Source organism: Macaca mulatta, chromosome 15 (genome assembly GCF_049350105.2).
Source record: "Macaca mulatta isolate MMU2019108-1 chromosome 15, T2T-MMU8v2.0, whole genome shotgun sequence".
NCBI classification, from domain to species: Eukaryota; Metazoa; Chordata; class Mammalia; order Primates; family Cercopithecidae; genus Macaca; species Macaca mulatta.
The window spans coordinates 90,990,106-91,008,977 of record NC_133420.1 but is presented as its reverse complement, the minus strand read 5'-3'; the positions used below and the strand labels follow the sequence as shown (position 1 = coordinate 91,008,977).

Below are 18,872 nucleotides of genomic sequence, written 5' to 3'. Positions count from 1 at the left end.
ACTGGAAACTCGAAAGCTTGTGGTAATGGCAGATAAAGATGTTTTACCTGGGAAATTAAAACTTGGATGGTTGTACAGAAAAGCACAGAGTGGAATGCACATCAATGACAGTAAGGGAGTTAGTTCTAGGAACAGCTCCTGAACAGTAAGATTCCCGCAATAGTCTCCGCCTCGTTCGTCTATGGTATGCATCCCATTCATTTTCTTCTTCTGATTATTGTCATCTTTCCCTTTGCCAAATGGGCAGTTTTTGTTTCAGGGAGAGAAGCTGCTCATTGGCCAATCATTCTGGTGTGCAATGCTCCATCGGATTCTACATGTCCAACAAGGCATGTCTGGATGATGCAATGTCTATCTGACCCCCTTTGTTCAACTAAAAGAAAATTATAGCACTGAGTAATCTGGCACTTGGATAAATCTCCAAAAAGATACAAACGAAAAGAAAATGATAACAGACCCACATAGTGCACATTCTTCTCTGGTTCTGATGTAGGTTAGAGAGTCTCATTCTGAGGTAGCCTTCTAGATACTTTTTTTAAGTATTATATATATTTTCTTTTTTTTCTTTTTCTTTGTTTTTTACAAAAGTGCTCAAATACAATGCTTGCAAGTGTTTGGTCTCTTGGATTTCATTCTGCTAGCAATGGGAAAATGTGGAAAACAAAAATCCTTCCATGCAGAACATCCATGAAGATAAAATTAAACCAAAGCAGTATACTCATACCAAAACTCTTTAAGAGTTCCTTGGATATTTTGAGGATTATTTAAAATCATGTAAAATGTGGCAAACTCATGCCATCATCCATGGCTTCCTATAGAATGTTGGAAGAATTAGGGGTTTTATATATATATTTTATATATATATATTTTTATTTATATAATATATATATATTTCCCCTTTTAGAAAAATTCTAATGGAATATCAAATATATTCCAAAGTTGCCAATGATATTTGTTACTAAAATAAGTTTGGTGCAGTTACTGCATGTTCCAGAGCAGATTTGGAAGGGAATATAAATAAAACAAGTAGCTTTTTCTGATGTTGACGATTATAAAAGGAAGAAGGGCCCTGATTATCCAAGTGCTTTGGGCTGGTACAATCACTAACATCCCCGACTTGGCTGAAAACTAGGAATGCATATTATTCAAAGAGTTTTTGTACATGTGGTAAACAGATAATGCTTTAATAGAAAGAGTAACAGATACGAACAGTGAATGGAAATACGAACCAAAAGCTAAAAAGAAATGCTATTAAAATAGGCATCAATTATAAGGCACTCTAAATGCAAAACTAAAACCAAAACGAAACAAGGTACAGCACTTCCCAGGAATGCTGTATGCCACAAAATGTTTCTGACTGAACAGAGTAACATGAATTTGGCTTTGCCCCTGTTACATATCATAAATGCAAATTTCATAGCACATACTATAGACAATATACGATTGAATACACTTTTTTTAAACAACTCGATAGCTGATATATTACAACATTCTCCCCTCCTAAAGGGATATGCACTGACCTTTCCCACATGCACACCTCTTAGCTATTTAATAATTTTTATTGCACTAGAGTGTTTGTTAGAAATATTGAACTTTGTTGGAAGCCTGACAAAACAGAATTAGTGAATATGATTGGGTAGGTGGGGGGAGATTGGGTAGGAAATTAGGGGGTGAGGTTTGACAATCACTGATGTGCATTCCTCATTTCCCTTTAAAAAATTAAAGTTTTGTGATATTAAGAAATACCAATATGTCAAAAAATTAAGAATAAATGGAAAGAGATGTTTACAATAGCTTTTCTACATTAAAAAAAAAACTAAATCATGGAAGAACTGACTGATAGCTATATCTATTTTTTGTGTGGACACACTGTCTATATATACATAGACACCCTTGTAAAATTTGGATATATATGTATATATGTTAGCAGCAACTTTATACTTTGCGCCTCCCTGTTGATTCCAAAATCAAAACAAAATAATAATTATCTTTGATAATTTGAAGAGAATGGGTACTTTCTCACCAATCAAAACTGAACAGAAGTGTAAAATTAATATATCTGACGAGATTGATACTGTAGATTGAGTATTGCACAAAAATGTGCAAATTTTCAAATTATTTGATATTTCTACAGCAAGATATTACAGATAACAGTTCTACAGCTTAAAAAAACCTACGATTTGGAAATAAAAAATGAAGAGTTATGTAACTTTTTTAAAATTCACTTTATCGAATGATACATTTTGTTAAAAAAAAGTTTACACAGTTAGAAATGAAGCACAGGTCAGCAGTATCTTTACAATACTAAAAAACTAAATCAAGGACTTTCTTTTTAAACATTCCCCCCTCCCTTTCCCCCTAAAATGTTATTATGAGCAGTATGGTGGGAAGGGGTGATGTCAAAGCAGAGTCCATTTCGCTGTGAGAAGCCACACCAGCACACATCTTGGGCTGAATTGCGGCATTCTGGCAATTTCTCCTTGCACCTTTCAAACAATCCTGAATAAGATGGTGGTTCTTTGCTGTGATTTCTTCTTCCCTTGATTTTGAATCCTTGAGGTATCTGTAAATAAAATCCTTCAGATGCCTCATCAGTCAGGATTCTCTTCATTATTTTTCAGGTTAGATTATTAAACTGTGAATTCTTGGTCCACCTGGAATAATTTGTTTTTAATTTGTTTTGTGTGTAATAGTCCCACTAAGTAGTTGTTAGCTAGAAGTTAAGAAGGACTTCTCAAGTGCCCTGTATGGCTCAGAAGAGACTCCATGGATATTGAAGGGCCTGTAGTAAAAATCCAGAATGGGTCAGGGGTTTCTACGTTGCATAGTGATCAAAGCTGCCCAGGTACTCTAGTGCGGCTCGATAGCAAAACTGATACTGATCCTGCAGGAGACAACGAATGGGGAGAAACAAAGGAAGGGACCATGAGCATATTTTAATAGAAAAATAAAAATCAATATTGGATAACAAAATTACATCTATATGGGGCGAAATCATACTTTTGTCAATTGATCTAATCCAATGACCAATTGGTTATAGTGAACGAAGAAAAATTAGCCACATGGAGTGTTTATTCACTTTGCCAATCAATTTGACTAAAATGATCTCCCAATTCCAAGCAGTGGCAGGTCAAGTGTACATTGCCTTCCCAGACAAGTGTTTTCCAAGTAGTATCAAACAATTACCACCAATTGAGCACATACACTTCTTACATGCCTTATAAACAGATAATGATGAAAGTCATCCTTTACAATTATCTGCTTGTGATAATGAATTCTCAGTTTAAATATATGAGAGGCTGATACACAAACTGTCCTGAGAAAAATCTGAATTTACTTATCTTCTGAGCTACTGCCAATAAAATTTGAATTTAAAAAAGATTATGTTTGGATAGTAGAGCTTGCAATGAGAATCACTCACAGTCATTTCAGCTACCTTTTGGCTGGCTCTCTCACTTATATATGATGTTCATATACAGCCAGAAGGTAGCTGGTGCGGCACAACAGGCACACAAATCCATTTACACAGGGCACTGGACTTCCAAGCTTTTCATCCCTGAAAATGGCTTCACAAGATTGGCTGCCCACATCAAAAAATACCTGTAAATTCGGCCCATTTCTGTGTGATTGCTAGCTGTCTGTTATAGAAAGGCACACACTAAAATAAAACGGTATGAAACATGGCTTTTTTCAGACAACGAAGAACACTATCATATTGGAATAAATTGAAGCATTGTTGGAGAGATGGAAAAATTACAATTTACAGATCTCTATAGGGATGAGAAAAAGTAGGATTTTCCCCATAAAAGAAATCTATTTTCAGTGGCCAACCAGGCTGAAAGTAGATAGTTTCTATTTTGCTTAAATGTGCATTTTTCTATAATAAAAATGGTAATGCAAAATAAATGGTGTTTACTTTCCTATCTTGTCACAGTCAGTTGCTTGGCTAAGTGTTCAGGCTTTTTAAATGTCCAATTTCCTTCTGTAACCCCCAAGACCCATTAAGTTTGTCAGGCTGACAGAATGTTTTGAGTATTGCAAGCCACACACTTGTACTACTTTGAAATCAGTCTGAAAGATACTGTGGATGATGAATTGAGGAACACATATAAGTTGTATAATTTGGTGGCCTTTTGCAGAACATAAACTATCAGTAATATCATCTTTAGAAATGAATGCTCAATAGACCAGACTGGCTATATCATAAACTCTTATTATTAAGAGAAATATCCAAATTGCCATATTAATTATTGGAATAGGAAATGTGGGGCTAATATAATATCTCTAGGCTTATCCAGAATCAAAATGTTTTGAATGGCCATTGTTAAGACATGAGATATAGAACAACTGATACCTCTGTAGGCACAAAGAGGGAGAATGGAGAAGTTAAATGGGCTGAGATTATTTTATGTACTAAGCATTATGCTTTCTCTCTCTATATAATATATACTATAGGAAAATGAATATAACGAATTTTATGAAATTGCCATTTTATTGGTCAAAAATGGTCCAGTAGTGAAATTTAACATAGCTCAATGTAACATATAATCGCACGTAATTTCTATAGCAACACTAAAACACTGATAATCTCACCCCATTTAAAAAGGGGGAAAATGAGGTTCAAAATTATTAAACGGTTTGATGCTTTCCCCACAGTATTATGTGTGTGGTGTTGAGAGAGTCTGGACTCCAGGAGGTCCAAGCTAGCAAAACGTAGGCTCTTGAGATGTGAAAAATGCAATGGATTTTCTCACCTCTGTCTGTACCATAGCTGGTCGTTGTGTTCTTAACATTTTGACGGTCTGGAAGATATCTACGACTCCTTCATATCTCATTCTTTCCAAAACAATGCTTAATGTTATGAAGACTCCAGTTCTTCCAACGCCCGCGCTGCCACAATAACAAAGGCAATGTTACTGGGTGAGAGGCTCACAGTCTTGGCACATTTGCTTGGGTGTGGACATACTTCTACCAGCTTCCACACTCCATATTTCTTTACAGCCATGTTCAGGAAAACGTGGTATCGCATTCACCAAATGGTTACTCTTGGGATACTGAGTTGTAACAGCATGTGATAACGAGGGTGAAGTAATTAGGAGTAAGTCTAATAAAAGGTCTTTTCAATGGGGATTTATACCATTTTAGAAAGACCAAGGAAACATAACAAATGAAAAGAAGAAAGGGTATAAATAACATATAGGTTTATATTACTCATGGAGATTCTGAGATTTAGAACTTGCCTACTTAATATTTTTGAAGTATGAAATAATTCAGAATAAGGTGAAGTGAATTTGGCATCTTCAACTTTTCTAGTACATTGTTCACATTTTACAGTTACTTAAAATACATATGCAATGCCCCATAACTTAAACGTATTTGTCTATAACTAGTCAAATGTTTACACTGGTTTTATTATGAGAAAAGAGATGCTATAACAGGGTATATATGTGATTTTCACTTAGTCTTCAGGAGGGTTTATGACTATCCTGTAAGTGTATGTACACATGAAGTAAATACTGTGTTGTTTTCTTATTTCTTGAGACTTAGAACTTTCAACAGATTCTCACAGGGGTCTCTAATCTTTAAAAAAAAAATGGTTAAGAGCCACTGATCTCTAAACTTACCTACTATTTTTACATGATCAGCAACTAAAACCCCAGGATCCTTTCTACCACGTTAGAAAGTTTTTGAGTTTCTCTCTGTTGTCTTCATTGTTTTAAGATAATTCAAGAATCTTCATGGTAGCAAGAAAGAAAACTAATTCATAGCTCTTCTGCACTTCTTAAGTGGGAAAGCACTGGGAAGTTTAGGTAATGAGGGAAACAGTGAATAATGAAAAATCCGTACATTTTTGGATCCTAATTAAACAGCATGTGTAACACTTGGGCACGGGCTGTAGAAAATAGATGGATTCATTTACTGGAGGATGTAGCTGACAGGCATATATAAATAGTGTGTCCCTTTATAAATGGGTTTCTACAGTCTAAACAGAAATGTTAAGTGAGGTTTGAAACTCCATGGGGAGTCAGTCTTTAAGAAGTGATTGAAGATGTCTAGCAGCAGTGAAGCCTTCTCTTAAGATGAAGCAGATGACCTTGAAGGTCCCTTTTAACCTTGAAAGTCTCTCTTAGTTGTGAGAAACTGAGATTTATTTTCTTTTTGTTGAATGGTCTAGGTACTCCAGAATCTCTCTTACCTTGATTTGATAACTTGAATGTAACAAAAACATTGGGTTTCTGTCTTTCTACTAAGTATTTTCAAGAAAAGAACAGACATTGGACTTACAACTTTTGCATTTATTGATTTTATCATCTTAGTTTAATAAGTTACAAAAAAGAAAAGTAGTATTTTCAGAACATTCCTAGATAAAATATATAGAAGTCTTCTATGTGTGTGTATATCTATATATAAGATATATGCATCACAATTTCTTTAGCATTATACTAAAGGAATATTAAAATTATTTTGTGACAAAAACACTGAGAACAGGCACACATAACATTTATGTGCCTATACATATAAGGATGCTTAAAGCTAAGAAGATGTATTAAATTAAAGATACTCTTTTCCTTAGAGGTTATTTTAGAAAAGTTTAAATTAGCATATGGGCAAATTATGAGTGAAGTTAAACATCCAGGTAATTCAATACCAATATATACCATCTACTTTGTCTAAATACGGGCATACACTGTTTTATTGTGCTACGCTTTATTGAGTTTTGCAGATATTTTGTTTAACAAATTGAATGTCTATGTCAATCTTGCATTGAACAAGTATATTGGTGCCATTTTTCCACCAGCACATATTCGGTTTGTGTCTCTGTGTAGCATTTTGGTTATTTTTGCAATATTTCAAATTTTTTCATACTATTATATGTTAGTGATCTGTGATCGCTGATCTTTGATGTTACTAGTGCAATTGGTTTGGGGTGCCATGAACCATGACCGTAAGACACTGAACGCTTGATAAATGTGTGTGTTATGACTGCTCCACCAAGCAGCAGTCTCCCCATCTGTCTTTTTCTCCTCAGGCTTCCCTATTTCTTGAGACACAACAATACTGAAATTAGGCTAGTTAATAACCCTACAATGGCCTCTAAGTGTTCAAGTGAAAGGGAGAGTTATCTAAATCACAAGCTAGAAATAATTAAGCTTAAAGCCCAGGTATGCTGAAAGCTAGGCCTCTTGCACCAAACAGCCTAGTTGTGAATGCAAAGTTCCTGAAGGAAATTAAAAGTGCTACTCCAGTGCACACACGAATGATAAGGAAAGTAGAACAGCTTTACTGCTGATAAGAAGAAAGTTTTAAAGGTCTGGATAGAAGATCAAACCATTTACAACATTCCCTTAAATCAAAGCCTAGGCCAGAGCAAGGCCCTAACTCTCTTCAAAGGCTGAGAGGTAAAGAGGCTGCAGAAGAAAAGTTTGAAGTTAGCAGAGGTTTGCTTATGAGGTTTAAGGAAGGAAGCCAACCCCATAACATAAAAGTGCAAGGTGAAGCAAAAAGTGCTGTTGCAGAAGCTGTAGCAAGTTATCCAGAAGATCTAGCTAAGATCACTGAATGAAGGTGGCTACATTAAAAAACAGATCTTCAGTGTAGACAAACATCATTATATTGGAAGAAGTTGTCATCTAAGACTGATAGCTACAGAGGCGTCAATGCCTAACTTCAAAGAACAGGCTGACTTGTTAGGGGCTCATGCAGCTGGTGACATTAAGCTGAAGCCAAAGCTCATTTACGATTTCAAAAATCCTAGGGCTCTGAAGAATTACACTAAATACACTCAAGTGAAAGGAAGAGTTAAACATCTCTCACTTTAAGTCAAAAGCTTGAAATAATCAAGTTTTAGTAAGGAAGGCACACCAAACATCAAGACAGGCTGAAAGCTCGACCTCTTGTATAGCCCAGTTCTATAAATGGAACAAGAAAGCATGGATGACAACACATCTGTTTACAGCATGGTTTACTGAATATTTTAAGGCCACTCTTGAGACCTACTGTGCAGAATAAAAGATTCTTTTCAAGATAATACTGCTCATTGACAATATACCTTGTCACCCAAGAGCTCTGATGGAATGTACAAGGAGATTAATGTTTTCATGCCTGTGAATACAATATTCATTCTGCAGCGCAATGGACCAAGGAGGAATTTCAACTTTCAAGTTTTATTATCTAAGAACTACATTTTGTAAGGCTATACATTCTATAGATAGTGATTCTCTAGTAGGTCTGGGCAAAGTAAATCGAACATTTCCTGGAAATAATTCACCATTCTATGCCATTAAAAACATTTGTGATTCATGGGAGAAGATCAAATTATCAACATTAACCGGAGTTTGGAAGAAGTTGACTCTGATCATCATGGATGACTTTGAGGGGTTCAAGACTTCAGTGAAGGAAGAAATTGCAAAAATGGTGGAATAGCAAGATAACTAGAACTAGAAGTGGAGCTGGGAGATGTGACTGAATTGCTGCAATCTCATGATAAAACCTGAATACATGAGGAGTTGCTTCTTATGGATGAGCAAAGAAAATGGTTTCTCAAGATGGAATGTACTCATGAAGATGCTGTGAACACTGTGAAAATGACAAAAGATTTAGAATAGTAGATAAACAAAGTTAATCGAAAAGGAGCAGGGTTGCAGAGGAATGACTCCAATTTTGAAAGAAGTTCTACTGAGAGTAAAATGCTATCAAGCAACATTGCATGGTGCAGAGAAGACTCTTGATAAAGAGTCACGTGATGTGCCAAACTTCATTATTATCTTCTTTTAAGAAATTGCTACAGCCACCTCACCTTTCAGAAACCACCACCCCTTGATTAGTCAGCAGCCATCAATGTCGAGGCAAGACCCTCTACCAGCAAAAAGATTACAACTTACCGGAGGCTTAGATGATGGTTAGCATTTTTTTTTTTTTTTTTAATTTAAGTTCTGGGGTAGATGAGAAAAATGTGCTGGTTGGTTACATAGGTATACATGTGCCATAGTGGTTTACTACACCCATGAACCCACTATCTACATTAGGTATTTCTTCTGATGCTATCCCTCCCTCAGCCCCCTACCCCCTAAAAGGCCCTGGTGTGTGATGTTTGTTTCCCTGCATCCATGTGTTCTCACTGTTCAACTCCCACTTATGAGTGATAACATGTGGTGTTTGGTTTTCTGTTCCTGTGTTAGTTTGCTGTGTAGGTTTACCAGTTTCATCCATGTGCCTGCAAAGGACATGAACTCATCCTTTTTTATGGCTGCATAGTATTCCATGGTATATATGTGCCACATTTACTTTATCATTGATGAGCATTTGGGTTGGTCCCAAGTCTTTACTATTGTGAGCAGTGTTACATTAACATATGTGTGTATGTGTCTTTATAGTAGAATGATTTTTAATCCTTTGGGTATATATTCAGTAATGGGATTGCTGGGTCAAATGGTATTTCTGGTTCTAGATCCTTGAGGAATCACCAAACTATCTTCCACAATCGTTGAACTAATTTACACTCCCACTAACAAACAGTGTAAAGTGTTCCTATTTCTCCACATCCTCCCCAGCAACTGTTGTTTTTCTGACATTTTAATGATTGCCATTCTAACTGGCATAAGATAGTATCTCATTGTGGTTTTCATTTGCATTTCTCTAACGACCGATGATGGTGAGCAGTTTTTCATGTTTGTCGGCCGCATAAATGTCTTCTTTTGAGAAGTGTCTGTTCATATCCTTTGCCTACTTGTCGATGGGGTTGTTTTTTTCTTGTAAATATAACTTCTTTGTAGATTCTGGATGTTAGCCCTTTGTCAGATGGATAGATTGCAAAAATTTCCTCCCATTTTGTAGGTTGCCTGTTCACTCTGATGGTAGTTTTTGGCTCTGCAGAAGTTCTTTAATTAGATCCCATTTGTCAATTTTGGCTTTAGTTGCCATTGCTTTTGGTGTTTTAGTCCTCAAATCTTTGTTTATAACTGTGTCCTGAATGGTACTGCCTAGATTTTCTTCTAGGGTTTTTATGGTTTTAAGTCTTAGGTTTAAGTCTTTAATCCATCTTGAGTTAATTTCTGTATAAGGGGTAAGGAAGGGATCCAGTTTCAGTTTTCTGCATATGGCTAGCCAGTTTTCCCAACACCATTTATTAAATAGAGAAGCCTTTCCCCATTGTTTTTCCTCAGGTTTGTCAAAGATCATATGGTTGCAGATGTATGGCGTTATTTATAAGGTCTCTGGTTCTGTTCCATTGGTCTGTATATCTGTTTTGGTAGCAGCACCATGCTGTTTTGGTTACTGTAGCCTTGTAGTGTCCTTTGAAGTCAGGTAGCATGATGCCTCAAGCCTTGTTCTTTTTGCTTAGGATTGTCTTGACTTTGTGGACTCTTTTTTGGTTCCATATCAAATTTAAAGTAGATTTTTCCCATTTTGTGAAGAAAATCATTGATAGCTTGATAGGGTTAGCATTGAATCTATAAATTACCTTGGGTAGGCAGTATGGCCATTTTCACGATATTGATTCTTCCCATCCATGAGCATGGAATGTTCTTCCATTTGTTTGTGTCCTCTTTTATTTCATTGGGCAGTGGTTTGTAGTTCTCCTTGAAGAGGTCCTTCACATCCCTTGTAAGTTGGTTCACATCCCTTGTAAGTTGAATTCCTAGGTATTTTATTCTTCTTGTAGCAATTGTGAATGGGAGTACACTCATGATTTGGCTCTCTATTATTGGTGTATAGGAATGCTTGTGATTTTTTGTACATTTATTTTGTATCCTGAGACTCTGCTGAAGTTGCTTATCAGCTTAAGGAGATTTGAGGCTGAGACAATGGGGTTTTCTAAAAATACAATCTTGTCATCTGCAAACAGAGACAATTTGACTTCTACTTTTCCTAATTGAATACCCTTTATTTCTTTCTCTTGCATGATTGCTCTGGCCAGAATTTCCAATGTTATGTTGAATAGGAGTGGTGAGAGAGGGCATCCTTGCCTTTTGCCAGTTTTCAAAGGGAGCGCTTCCAGTTTTTGCCCATTCGTTACGATACTGGCTGTGGGTTTATCATAAATAGCTCTTCTTATTTTGAGATACGTTCCATCAATACCTAGTTTATTGAGAGTTTTTAGCACGAAGGGCTGTTGAATTTTGCCCAAGGCTTTTTCTGCATCTATTGAGTTAGTTAATCATGTGGTTTTTGCCATTGGTTCTGTTTATATGATAGATTACGTTTATCGAGATCTATATGTTGAACCAGCCTTGCATCCCAGGGATGATGCCAACTTGATCATGGTGGATAAGCTTTTTGATGTGCTGCTGGATTTGGTTTGCCAGTATTTTATTGAGGATTTCTGCATCAATGTTCAACAGGGATATTGGCCTGAAATTTTTTTTTGTTACATCTCTGCCAGGTTTTGGTACCAGGATGATGCTGGCCTCCTAACATGAGTTAGGGAGCATTCCCTCTATTGTTTGGAAAAGTTTCAGAAGGAGTGGTACCAGCTCCTGTTTGTACCTCTGGTAGACTTCAGCTGTAGAATCCGTCTGGTCCTGCACTTTTTTTGGTTGCTAGGCTATTAATTACTGCCTCAATTTCAGAACTTGTTATTGGTCTATGCAGAGTTTTGACTTCTTCCTGGTTTAGTCTTGGGAGGGTGTATGTGTCCAGGAATTTATCCATTTCTTCTAGATTTTCTTCTTTAATTGCATAGAGGTGTTGATAGTATTCTCTGATGGTAGTTTGTATTTCTGTGGGATTGGTGGTGATTTCCCCTTTATCCTTTTTCACTGTGTCTATTTGATTCTTCTGTATTAGTCTGGCTAGCACTCTTTTTATTTTGTTGATCTTTCCAAAAGCCAGCTCCTGGATTCACTGAAATTTTGAAGGGTTTTTTGTGTCTCTATCTCCTTCAGTTCTATTCTGATCTTAGTTATTTCTTGCCTTTCTGCTAGCTTTTGAATTTGTTTGCTCTTGTTTCTCTAGTTCTTTTAATTGTGATGTTAGGGTGTCAATTTTAGATCTCTCCTGCTTTCTCTTGTGGGCATTTAGTCCTGGAAATTTCTCTCTACACACTGCTTTAAATGTGTCCCACAGATTCTGGCACGTTGTATCTTTGTTCTCATTGGTTCCAAAGAACATCTTTATTTCTGCCTTCATTTCGTTATTTACCCTGTAGTCATTCAAGAGCAGGTTGTTCAGCTTCCATGTCATTGTGTGGTTTTGAGTTTCTTAATCCTGAGTGAGTTCTAATTTGATTGCACTGTGGTCTGAGAGACCGTTTGTTATGATTTCCGTGTTTTTTGCATTTGCTGAGGAGTGTTTTACTTCCAATTATGTGGTCAATTTTAGAATAAGTACGATGTGGTGCTGAGAAGAATGTACATTCTGTTGATTTGTAGATGTCTATTACGTCTGCTTGGTCCAGAGTTGAGTTCAAGTTCTGAACATCCTTGTTAATTTTCTGTCTCGTTGGGCTGTCTAATATTGACAGTAGGGTGTTAAAGTCTCCCACTATTATTGTGTGGGAGTCTAAGTCTCTTTATAGGTCTCTAAGAACTTGCTTTATGAATCTGGGTGCTCCTGTATAGGGTTCATATATATTTAGGATAGTTAGCTCTTCTTATTGCTTTGATCCCTTTACCATTATGTAATGCCCTTGTTTGTCTGTTTAAAGTCTGTTTTATCAGAGTCTAGGATTGCATTCCCTGCTTTTTTTTTTTTTTGCTTTCCATTTGCTTGGTAAATATTCCTCCATCCCTTTATGTTGAGCCTATGTGTGTCTCTGCATGTGAGATGGGTCTCCTCAATACAGCACACTGATGGGTCTTGACTCTTTGTCCAATTTGCCAATCTGTGTCTTTTAATTGGGGCATTTAGCCTGTTTACATTTAAGGTTAATATTGTTATGTTTGAATTTGATCCTGTCATTATGATGATAGCTGGTTATTCTGCACATTAATTGATGCAGTTTCTTCATAGCATTGATGGTCTTTACAATTTGGTATGTTTTTGCGGTGGCTGGTACCAGTGTTTCCTTTCCATATTTAGTGCTTCCTTCAGGAGCTCTTGTAAGGCAGGCCTGGTGGTGACAAAAATCTCTCAGCATTTGCTTGTCTGTAAAGGATTTTATTTCTCCTTCACTTATGAAGCTTAGTTTGGCTGGATATGAAATTCTAGGTTGAAAATCCTTCTCTTTAAGAATGTTGAATATTGGCCCCCACTCTCGTCTGGCCTGTAGGGTTGCTGCTGAGAGATCTACTGTTAGTCTGATATGCTTCCTTTGTGGGCAAGCCGACCTTTCTCTCTGGCTGCCCTTAACATTTTTTCTTTCATTTCAACCTTGGTGAATCTGATGATTATGTGGCTTGGGGTTGCTCTTCCTGAGGAATATCTTAATGAAGGGGAGAATGGAACGAAGTTGGAGAAAACTCTTCAGGATATTATCCAGAAGAACTTCCCCAACCTAGCAAGACAGGCCAACATTCAAATTAAGGAAATACTGTGAACACTACTTTCAGGTACACGAATGAAACGTAAATATGGTCTTTTCACATAGTCCCGTATTTCCTGGAGGCTTTGTTCATTTCTTTTCACTCTTTTTTCTCTAATCTTGTCTTCATACTTTATTTCACATACTTTATTTCATTGAGTTGACCTTCAATCTCTGATATCCTTTCTTCCACTTGATTGATTCAGCTATTGATACCTGTGTATGCTTTGCGAAGTTCTCGTGCTGTGTTTTTCAGCTCCATCAGGTCATTCTCTAAACTGGTTACTCTAGTTAGCAATTCCTCTAACTTTTTTTCAAAGTTCTTAGCTTCCTTGCATTGGGTTAGAACATGCTCCTTTAGCTTGGAGGAGTTTGTTTTTACCCTACATCTGTCAATTTGTCAAACTCATTCTCTGTCCAATTCTGTTCCCTTGCTGGCGAGGAGTTGTGATCCTTTGGCGGAGGAGAGGTGTTCTGGTTTTTGGAATTTTCAGCCTTTTTGTGCTGGTTTTTCCCCATCTTCGTGGATTTATCTACCTTTGGCCTTTGATGTTGGTGACCTTCAGGTGGGGGGGTTCTCTGGGTGGACGTGCTATTCTTTTCTGTTAGTTTTCTTCTAACAGGACTCTCTGCTGCAGTTTTGCTGGAGGTCCACTCCAGACCCTGTGTGCCTGGGTATCACCAGCAGAGGCTGCAAAACAGCAAAGATTGCTGCCTATTTCTTCCTCTGGAAGCTTCGTCCCAGAGGGGCACTTGCCAGGTGCCAGCCAGTGCTCTCCTGTATGAGGTATCTGTCAGCCCCTACTGGGAAGTGTCTCCCAGTCAAGATACATGGGGGTCAGGGACCCACTTGAGTAGAGAGTCTGTGCCTTATCAATCAGAGCTGGAACACTGCAGCGGGAGAAGAGATGCTCTCTTCAGAGCTGCCAGGTGGGGACTGCTAAGTAAGTCTGCTGAAGCTGCGCCCACAACTGCCCCTTCCCCCAGGTGCTCTGTCCCAGTGAGATGGGGGTTTTATCTGTAAGTCCCTGACTGGGGCTGCTGTCTTTTTTTCAGAGATGCCCCATCCAGAGAGGAGTAATCTAGTCTAGAGGGGCAGTCGGCCTTGCTGAGCTGTGGTGGACTCAGCCCATTTCGAACTTCCTGGCGGCTTTGTTTACCCTGTGAGGGGAAAACAGCCTACTCAAGCCTCAGCAATGGCACACGCCCCTCCCTTCACCCAGCTGAGTGTCCCAGGTAGACCTCAGACTGCTGTGCTAGCAGTGAGATTTTCAAGCCAGTGGATCTCAGCTTGCTGGGCTCTGTAGGGGTAGGACCTGCCAAGCCAGGCACCACTGGAGGGAATCTCCTGGCTTACCAGTTGCAAAGACTGTGGGAGAGGAGGGAATCTCCTGGCTTACCAGTTGCAAAGACTGTGGGAGAAGCGCAGTATCTGGGCCTGAGTGTATGGTTGCGGTACAGTCTCTCATGGCTTCCCTTGGTTAGGAAAGGGAAATCCCTTGATCCCTTGTGCTTTGGCTCACCTTCTGTGGGCTGCACCCACTGTCCAACCAGTCCCAGTGAGATGAAATGGGAAATGCAGAAATCACCTGCGTTCTGTGTCAATCTCACTGGGAGCAGCAGACCAGAGCTGTTCCTATTCGGCCGTCTTTCCAGCTCTCCTTGACGGTTAGTATTATTTCCTACATGCTCTTTGGTTGGTATGCAAAGGATGTTTAATGACTCATTAGAAAGAAAATGTACATAAAGGTTTGCTTCTCATAACATGCCTGAGAAACAAAGGATGCTAGAAAGGACTTCTGTAAACATCAGCTAAGATAACTGAGGTCCAGAGAAACTTCATTATCATAGAGCCAAATAATAGAATTGAGACTGGAACACAGAGGTATCTTGGCCCAAGTCTAATATTTGGCCCGTTTTGAGATCCTGCTTTCTATGTCATTAAGAACTATAGTTTTCTTTGATGTGCTGCAGCAAAATATATTTTTTAATAAACTCTCTCAAGAGTTGCACCATAAAAAGATTAGCAACTTAGATGTCAAGTTGCTAGAATCCTAAAATATATTAGTTTAAATAAAATTAGGTGGTGAATTCCTTTTGTTAGAAGGTTTTTGCACAGCAACTTCTAAAAACACTAAATTTACGGTGAATGTCTGAACCATTTACTTGCTGTTTCTATTAACTTCAATGACTTGAGTTATAAAATGCTCTAGAAACTATTGAAAATTAACTTGAAGGTACTTCATTTTCTGATATAGCAACAATTTTCAAGCAAATTGCATTTTTAACTGAGGTACCATACTAAGCACTTATTGACTGGCAGGAATTAGTATTGTCATTAAGGTTTGATAGCTATTCATGAGTTTTTCACAAAGACAAACACAGGAGAAAGATTGTTATCAATGCATTGCTATGAAAGCAAAAGCAAATATGAAATGATTAACACAACAAATTATTACTAGGGGAGGTACCAACGATTCCTATTAAGGTAAAATTGGTAATCTGGTTTGTCTAACAGGAAGCAAATTTTGGGGATAAACGTTTTCCTCTGATTATTTTCACTTTATGAAAAGAGAAATCAAACCTGCTTTGTTTCATAATACATTTCCAACAATAATATTTCAAATAAGCAAACTTATACAAAAAGTGTGTACAATGAAGAACCACCAACACTTATTTTCACAGTTATCATCACTGCTTTAATCACAAATGGAAACTTACCCTTCTTGAATTGTAACTTACCTGCAATGGACCGAAATGGGTCCATCTTGGCCAAACTGTTCTTTTGTTTTATGGACTTGGCCGATGAAGTCAATAAATCCTTCTCCGGACTTTGGCACTCCTTGTTCTGGCCAGTCAGTGAACTGGAACTGCCTTACTGTTCGGGACTGGCCGTCCTTTAGAAGGAAAGCCACATACCCGGCCACAAAGGAAGACGCCAGGAGGATTCAGCAAGCGCACAGACCACAAGAGCAGTCATTTTTATTTCCCAAAAACAAAAAGGGTAGAAAAAGTTAGGAACACGTTTAACTAGAAACTTAGTGCATATGCTATGAATATTGTCCATACGCACATACCTTTAAATAACAAATTTATTTACTCTCGCAGTGCCCAGTCAAAAACCTGGTTCTCGTTAGTAAATAGCCACATAGTTCCCCCATTAGCAAATGCTTCTGAGACCCAAAGTTTGGGTTCGTAACCATTGATCATGTCTGCGTTCTTTTCAAAATGTAACATAAATACTCCATTTTAAAAATTTCAGAATCTTATCACTTTGTAATATTGAAACAAGCACCCAGGCATGGCATCCAGACCAGAGCTTTTGCAGTTGTCATGATAACTTCACATCTGCTGTGCTGGCGTATTTCTAACATTGTCAAATGACAAATGGTGACATTTGAAGGATCTGACACAAACCCAGTAGTTGCTGTTAACCTAGATGCCCCCCATATCTCAGAGGAATACAATTTCTAGCCATGGCAGGGGACATAGCATGAACCATGTGACTGTGCTGTTAAGTGGGAAATAAAGCATCCCTCAAGGATACCAAGGACCACTAGCTTTCTGAAAAAGAGCTCTCCCTGGCTGACCAGAGGAATTAACAGCCTGTGAGGGACTTTAACATAGATAAACCAAAAGGTAGGAAAAAAAGCCAGATGCAAGAGCAGTTTTCCTTTTTCAGAGTGATTAGGTAAAACTGCTCTGACTCATGAAGTACATCTGGGTTGAAAAGAAGACACTAAGGCATTTCTGATTCCTTGTGGAATTTTAAGGTGTTTCTAGAAGCACAAGAAAAGTGGAAAGGAACCTCTGTTTATAGAAGCAGGAATGATACACTGCCCATCAACCTTCTCCCCTGACTCATTAGCGGACAGAAATAATCCAAGCTTAGAGAGACTGAAGTCACTTGAAGAGGTCCCACTCCTAAATGGTCTCTTCTCATTAGAGAGGCTTCAACTTGTTCCTCCTTTCCATCTTTGTTAACACATATTTCCCCATCAAAGTTGTTTTAGATACATGTGTGCATGTTCCCAAGGTTCTGGGTAAGTGAACAGGGACTCAATATTTATCATTACTCATATTGAGAAGAGAAAGGATCTCAACGTGAGATGAGCACTCATCACCTTGCTTGGTGGTTTTCACAGGTACATGCCAGATTCCTGGCTGAGGTTATTTGGGGATGGAGGTAAAACAGGAAGATGACACCAAGTGTGTGGGAATCCTGAGAAACAGAGAAAACTATTTGGACCCACAAGTACCTTATGGATGGTTACCATGGAAGCATGATTTATTCCCCTCTGTCTCTGGAAAAGATTTGGAAAGCACAGGACGGAGACTCAGAGGCTAGGTAATACAGATTTATTCTCCTCTGAATGTCCTGGGGATTTCATTTCTGACTCATGTGTACGAATTCCTTCTATTTGGAGGAAAGACTGCCTGACTTTCTTTAAAGGTTATCTGTTTAACAATACTGTAATTTCCAACCCGGAACTGCATATCCAGCCAAACTAAGCTTCATAAGCAAGGGAGAGACAGACAAGCAAATGCTGAGGGATTTTTGTCACCACCAGGCCTGCCTGACAAGAGCTCCTGAAGGAAGCACTAAATATGGAAAGGAAAAACTGGTACCAGCCACTGCAAAAACATACCAAATTGTAAAGAGCATTGACACTATAAAGAAAATGCATCAAAGGAACCAGCTAGCATCATAATGACGGGATCAAATTCACACATAACAATATTAACCTTCAATGTAAATGGGATAAATGCCCCCAATTAAAAGACACAGACTGGCAAGATAAAGAGTCAAGACACATCAGCATGCTGTATTGAGGAGACCCATCTCACATGCAGAGACACACATAGGCTCAACATAAAAGGATGGAGGAAGATCTACCAATCAAATGGAAAGCAAAAAAAAAGCAGGGGTTGCAATCCTAGTCTTTGATAAAACTGACTTTAAACCAACAACAAAGAAGGCTATTACAAAACAGCAAAGAGATCAATGAAACAAGAAGAGTTAACTATCCTAAATATATGTGAACCCAATACAGGAGCACCCAGATTCATAAAGCAAGTCCTTAGAGCCCTACAAAGAGACCTAGACGCCCACACAATAATAGTGGGAGACTTTAACATCCCACCGTCAATAGATCAATGAGACAGAAAATTAGCAAGGACATTCAGGACTTGAATTCAGCTCTGGACTAAGCAGACCTAACAGACATCTACAGAACTCTCCACCCCAAATCAACAGAATATACATTCTTCTCAGCACCACACTGCACCTACTCTAAAGTTGACCACATAATTGGAAGTAAAACACTCCTCAGCAAATGCAATAAAACGGAAATCATAACGAATGGTCTCTCAGACCACAGTGCAATCAAATTAGAACTCACTCATAGAA

The 18,872-nt window shown here is 38.1% G+C and overlaps 1 protein-coding gene across 15 annotated transcripts in view; it reads right to left on the bottom strand.

Moving 5' to 3' along the window:
* Positions 1 to 1,153: 1,153 nt before the first annotated feature.
* The window catches only part of PTPRD (protein tyrosine phosphatase receptor type D), a 548,445-nt gene continuing 530,726 nt past the window's right edge, over positions 1,154 to 18,872 (bottom strand). For all 15 annotated transcript variants that reach the window (XM_077966648.1, XM_077966651.1, XM_077966654.1 and 12 more), the window contains 3 exons: positions 16,205 to 16,359; positions 4,755 to 4,890; positions 1,154 to 2,884 (listed from right to left, as the gene is read on the bottom strand). In XM_077966648.1, coding sequence (XP_077822774.1) covers positions 2,816 to 2,884; positions 4,755 to 4,890; positions 16,205 to 16,359 — 360 coding nt within the window. In that variant the 3' untranslated portion in view covers positions 1,154 to 2,815. The remainder of the gene's footprint in view (positions 2,885 to 4,754; positions 4,891 to 16,204; positions 16,360 to 18,872) is intronic.